General features: G+C 36.8%; 1 protein-coding gene across 1 annotated transcript; it reads right to left on the bottom strand.

The window, feature by feature from the left end:
* Positions 1-1,951: 1,951 nt before the first annotated feature.
* LOC145107210 (uncharacterized) lies at positions 1,952-3,025 on the bottom strand. Its single transcript, XM_079044050.1, has one exon. The coding sequence runs from the start codon at positions 3,023-3,025 to the stop codon at positions 1,952-1,954; it is 1,074 nt and encodes a 357-aa protein (XP_078900176.1).
* Positions 3,026-6,550: the final 3,525 nt, after the last annotated feature.

Genomic DNA, 6,550 nt, shown 5'->3' with positions numbered 1-6,550 from the left:
AGTTTCCATGGAGTTGATCTCCATTGGAATACCTTATAATGACTGTTGACAAGTCTTTGTGACTTTGTACATATTCATTACAGGAGGGTCAGTGCATATAAGTTTAAAATCTAAACAGATTTCGATAAATGATAGGAATTTGAAATTCTCACATTTTTCGATAAGGATTTGGGAGTGTGAAATTAGAATCATTGAAATTATGTTCAATTGGTTTATTTCACAAAGTAAGGATCATAGACAAACATAGAGTGCATACTTGGTGTATGGCAAAGCTATTGTTTAAGAAAAACATAGTGTACATGCTTGGAGCATGGGACAACTAGTGTTTTTAATTCAAGTATAAAGTTGATAAAACCGAAACAATGAATAATGAGTAATCAGTATGGTGATAAATAAAATTGTTTATTTATATTCATAGGGTTTGATACCATATTTGATTCATTTATTCTTGTGTTTCACTTTGCATGTTTTGACTTCCAGAATAACTAAGTCGCTCTTCCTGAATGATTAAGTTATTCAAACCATCCACAGTCGGTCATATGTTGGAAGTAGATATGAATCAAGACTGTCATGGGTTGGTTTGTAGAGGTCCAAGTTGGTGGACAAAGTGGTGCTACAACACTCATGAGTGCTCATAAGTTCTGAGTATTGGATTCAACCCGCGCTCATTTGAATCACTTCATGGATTTTATCACGAGTGATCATGAGACGATAATATCTTATATTCTTCAAGCCTAGAGATATGAGTTGTTACTATGAGTTGGTTATACATTGATTGCACGAAAACGCATTTTTGGTATCTCGATGTTATAAAACGTGCCTTTGTGTATGATTCAACAAGTAGTAGAACAAGCCATATGAGTCGAAGTTTATCCATTCCTTTTACCTTTGGGATAAAAGCGATATATGTGGGCCCCTCGATGATTTAGCGATGACACATGTGAGTGCTTGGCCAAGCCAGGACTGATTTGATTTGTTCAATCAGTCAGTCATCATAAATCGAAAATCGGGAAACAACAAATGGACAGAGAGAATGATTATAATCCATGTCTCGGTCCATATGATATCTAGAATGGAGGAATATATGATCCCTTATCTAATGGACAAGTCATTGACAAGGTCAAAGTTCGACAGCGGCTTTAAGAGCTACGATTGCCAGTTAGGCTTTGAAGTCATACTCAATAATAGTTTTAGACTTATCCAAGTGGGAGACTGTTGGATTAATGTCTAAGTCCATAACTATATTTTGTATGTACTTGACCCGACCCGGCATGGTCCATTTGGGTTGCACTTCACCGGCACAATTTATATGGATAGTCTTTTGAGAATAGTATATTTATTATTTATATTAATATATTATAAGTTCTAATATATTAATATGGAATCATATTATTTAATTAGTATTGATCAAGAATTAATTTAGAATTAATTAAGTGATCAAAAAGAACTAATTAAATATGGACTCTTATATATATGGAATTGGCCAAGTTCATTTAGGTTGGGCTAAGCTTTCATGGATGGTCCATGGAGCTTTTAACCCATGGATCCTATGTAAATGAAAGGTCATGGGTATTAGGGTTTACATGGATGTAACCCTAATCCTCCATAATATATAAAGGGGTCCTTGGCTCACAAAATTGGCACAAGTGTGTGAAAATAAGAGTGGGCCGATTTTAGTGTGCATACATATTCTCTCAAGTTCTTCCAAGGTGTTTTGGTGATTTGTGATTCCATTTGAGGCTTCCACACTATTGGGGCTAAGCTCTTAAAGCTTGAAGACATCAAGCTACATCAAAGGTATGTCATCTAACTAGAACTTTGTAGTATAGGTGCTTCATAATATGCTAGTTAGGATGAAACCTTGGAATAGTTAATATTTGCATGTATAATAGAGAAAACATAGATCCAAGGTTTATAGGGTTGCATGTACACCATAGGAGTGTTAGAATGCTCAAAACCCAACATCCTCACTAGTAGAGCTTTCACTAATGAGACAAAGAAATTTGGAATATTGTTCACTTGTGAGATAGTGAGCATCACTATCATGAACAGACTCGGAAGAAACTACAGTATTACCATTAGAACCAACAGAAGCAGAATTTATAGAAAAAGATTTATTCTGAATAACATTTTCATTCTTTTGCTTAAAATCTTTTGGATAACCTATCAGCTTATAACACATTTCTATTGTATAACCTTTAAGATTGCAATGTTTACATTGTAAATTCTGATTTCTGAACCTAGTTTGACCTTGTCCTCTTTTAGAATCATTAACTTTACTATTAAAACCTGAAATCTGTGGTTTTGAAGAGATAGTAGAAGTTAAAGAACCATTCTTTTGAAGAGACTCTTCTCTAGAAAGAATAGAGAAGGTAGACTTAACATTTGGTAAAGGTTCCATCAAAAGAATGTGACTTTTAACTTGATTGTAAACATCATCAAGACCACTTAGAAACTGCATTAGCTTCATTAATTTTGAATGATCACTAAGTTTAGTTGCAGCGTCACACACACATTCAGTTAGACTAGTCAAACCATCAAACTCTTTCCACAAGGAATCAAGTTTATTATAGTAATCAGAAAGAGAAGATCCATTTTGTTTTAAGGTGTTAATCTGTTGATGTATGTTAACGATTACAGAACCATCAGCCTTATTATAGGTTTCAAATAACTCATCCCAAATATCTTTAGCTTTATCAGAATAGACATGACTAGCATATATACTTTCAGAAATTGATCCTAAAATCCAATTACACACAACAGCATTAACACGTTCCCACTTAGAAGCTTTAGAAGTTTCAGTGCTTTCAAGAGTAATAGTACCATCTACAAACCCTAATTTGTTTCTAGCTTTTAGACCTCTAGTCATAGCACTACGCCACAACCTATAATTTTCATTATCGGACAACTTAATTGTTATAATAGAAGTCACAGAACTATCAGAATGATGTACATATAGAGGATCATCAAAGTCCACAGAACTATCTTTAGGAGTACCACTCCCTTCAGGTGTATCACCAGCCATAAAGAATCACACAAAAAACAAACAAACAGCAAACACATGTGTTGACTTTTAGTCCAGATGGTCACCACAGTATGTCGGGGCCCAAGACAATCAACACAGAGTAAAAAAAACAAGAACTAACTTGAAGAAAACAAACAACAATTAACTGGTGTGCACAAGACACCAGGATCTCCCACGTCTATAACTACAAAAGGAGTAAAAAAGAACAAGAAAACCTCACAGTGCTATAGGCAAAAGAAGTTTATTAGGATCGACTCCCTGAATCCGTTCCCTCTAGGGTTTATCAGTGATGAAATCCGACCCCAAGAGAGTTATTTCAGATTAGAGGGATTGGTCGATTAATCCAAAGATCGCAACAGCAGAACAGCAGCCAAGGTAACAATCTTGTTAATCTGCAAGATCAAACAAAGAAAACTCGTAGTACCAGAATCTCAAAAGGAAACAGATCGTGTTTAGGGAACTACAATAAAACCCTAAAAATGAACAAAGCTGAAAAGGCAACATATACCTTTTCGACAGATCGTCAACGCGGAAATCACAAGAAGACGAACAAGCAACGAATCGAAGCGTCAGGATCAAAAAACATAAGCCTTACAGCTCTGATACCATGTTGAAATTAGACAATACAGATTTCCCAACATCTTCATTTCTTATATCATTTTAGGATTAAGAAGCAGAAGGTTTTCACAAACTTACAAACAAAACCTCACTACAAAGAACCTACTCTACTCTCTTGATTTATCACTCAACCCTAATCTAAACAGTTGACACAAATCTATTCATCTGAAACTCTATACTGACCATAAGAGAATAACAACTTATCAATCATAACAGATGAACAAAACAAGATCAGAAAGAAACGAGAGTACTGGATGTAAACCCTAAACAAGAAACCTTCTCTCTGGATCTGGAAGTGATTAGAACTAATGAACAGCACTCTTCCTTAGCATATATACTACGGATAGTCGGATATGGAGCAAACCCATAAAAAGAACCGATCCATCTTTTGACCCGCGTGCTTTCCCTGCAATTTCACTTAACACCCAACAAAAGATATCTTGACCAACTTTCACCCCTTATTATCAAGACTTAACATTTTAAGTTAATAAATATGAGATTGAACCTTTATTACTTTCAACCTATGGGCCATCAATTATGTATGGACTGGGCTACGTGATACATATACAAAGCATACAAAGACTAATACTAAATATATGTACACTAACATCCTGCCATCCTAGTACTTTGGTTTGATTAGGAGGAATTTTTGAATGTTCAAACCGGTGTGGAAGTCCTGAAACACAAAGCTGACAATAGTCCCTTCATGAAACTGAGAAGAGGAAGGGACATAGAAAACCGAAACTAGCCCGGAAGCAACTTGATATTGAACAAAGTGGATGTCGGTCTCTATATGTTTGGTGTGTTAAACTTGAACTCCAGTAAACCTCTGGCTAAGCACAAGCGATACAAATGATCGGGTAGCCCCCAAATCAAACAATACCAAAGCAGAAATACCATTCACGAGGAACATTCCTAAAAATAAAACACATAAATATAAGCAAGCAATTCAATATAAATAAATAGATAAGGAGAAGATACATACCCGTCACTACATCAGGTGCCGCGCGAGCCTCCTCGACCGTCAACTAAAAATTCTTGCTGTTTACCACACCACAAGTGCATCCGCCTTGCCCTAACGGCCGTCAGTAATCCGTAGAGTCACAGGAGCGGGTGCTGACACCGGTCCTGCTGTAGTCAAACTTGGACAATGGGCCTTCTTGTGGCCCCTCTGATTGCATTGAAAGCAAATCGTATCAGATACTGGGGTGGTGATGGTAGTAGCAGTACAATCTCTGTTGATATGACCTGTCCATCCGCACTTGAAGCAGCCAGAACCACCCACCATGCATGCCCCATCGTGCATCTTGTCGCACTTGCCACAGCGGCCCCGGCCCTGATGGCCCCTCGATCTCGTATCAACAACATTGGGCCTCTTGCCCGAATCCTCTGCACTCTGCACACAATCTGGCTTCCTCTTCTTTTCCATCTCTAGATATATCTGTTGGATTAGGTGTCTAAGCCCATAACTATAATTAGTATGTACTTGACCCGATAGTAGCATGGTCCATTTGGGTTGCATTCACCGGAGCAATTTGATAGGAAGGATATTTGAGAAAGAGGTTATTTGTGATTTATTAATAGATTATAAGAATAATATATTAATTGAGAAATCATATTATTTAATTGGTATTGATCAAGAATTAATTAGGAATTAATTTAGTGATCAAAAGAGACTGATTAAATTAACAGGGGCTGATTATGTAAATCAGTGATACATATAGTTTGGGCTAATGATCCATGATTAATTAGTGATGGATTAAGCTTATTTGAGAGTCCATGAAGTGTTAGTCCAAATGAATTATTGGATCAAAAGCCTAAGTGAATGGATTAGGGTTTACAAGTGACCCTTGGAATTCTACACTATAAATGTAACCCCTAGGCCCTAAAATCGGGACACACAAGTATTCTAAGAAGAGTATAGCCGATTTTGGTGCCTCCAAGATCTATCTCACTGTCCTCCATTTGTTATTGGTGTTTTATGACACATTTGAGGCATCACATTTGAGGTGCTAAGCTCTTGCAAGGCCAAGTTCAACAAGCTACAACAAAGAGGTAATCATTTTACTTGTTTTTATGTTTCAAATATCAATGTTGTATGTTAGTTAGGCTTCATGCTTTGGAAAATGAAAATTGCATGTATAACTAGCGAAAACTTAGTTCCAAAGCATTAGGGTTGTATGTGCACCATAGAGATGTTATAGTGCTCAAAACCCATCAATATCTCCCTCTCCCTAGCTCTCGCAATCATATCAGCCAGAGTCTTGCAACTGGATCGGCTCACAAACTGCCGAATATCGCTCCTCAACATCTCATGGTACCTCGCCTTCTTAATCTCCTCATCCACCACATACTGCGGAACCAACAACGTTTTCTCCAGGAACATCGCGGTGATCTCAACCACCGTCTCAGTAGTCTGGCAGAGATCCTGAAACTCTCGCACTGTGACACCAGTCAAAGTTTGGTCAAAAATAAATTAATCAATAATCGTAATTGGGATGAACCAAGTGGTAGAGTTTGTAACAAGGTTTCCAAAAACATAAAGAACAATGAAATCCGAGTTATAACGAAGAAGTTATGACTAATCGAAAATCCGCGGTAAAACCGGCAAAACACTGTTCAGTGTAAAAAGCGAATTTTCGATAAAAGGATTTTTAGCCTTAACAATCTAAATGAAAGTTGTAGAATATGTTAAACCGAGAACGTTCATCAAAAGAACATCAAAATCTGACTTCATATGAGGAAGTTATGATTTTTCGAAGTTTCGGTTTAGCAGTAGACAGCTAAAAATTCGAAATATAAATCGATTTATATTTACCCGACACAACTTAAACGAGAATCGAAGGTCTCGTCAAAAGTAGCACAGTGGTAAAAAGACAGACGAAAATGGACGTCGGATGAAGAAGT

The sequence above is a fragment of the Lactuca virosa genome, chromosome 4 (assembly GCF_052849685.1).
Source record: "Lactuca virosa cultivar CGN04683 chromosome 4, Lactuca_virosa_CGN04683_v6, whole genome shotgun sequence".
Taxonomy (NCBI): Eukaryota; Viridiplantae; Streptophyta; class Magnoliopsida; order Asterales; family Asteraceae; genus Lactuca; species Lactuca virosa.
The sequence above is the reverse complement of the archived record's forward strand: the minus strand, read 5'-3'. Positions and strand labels throughout refer to the sequence as shown.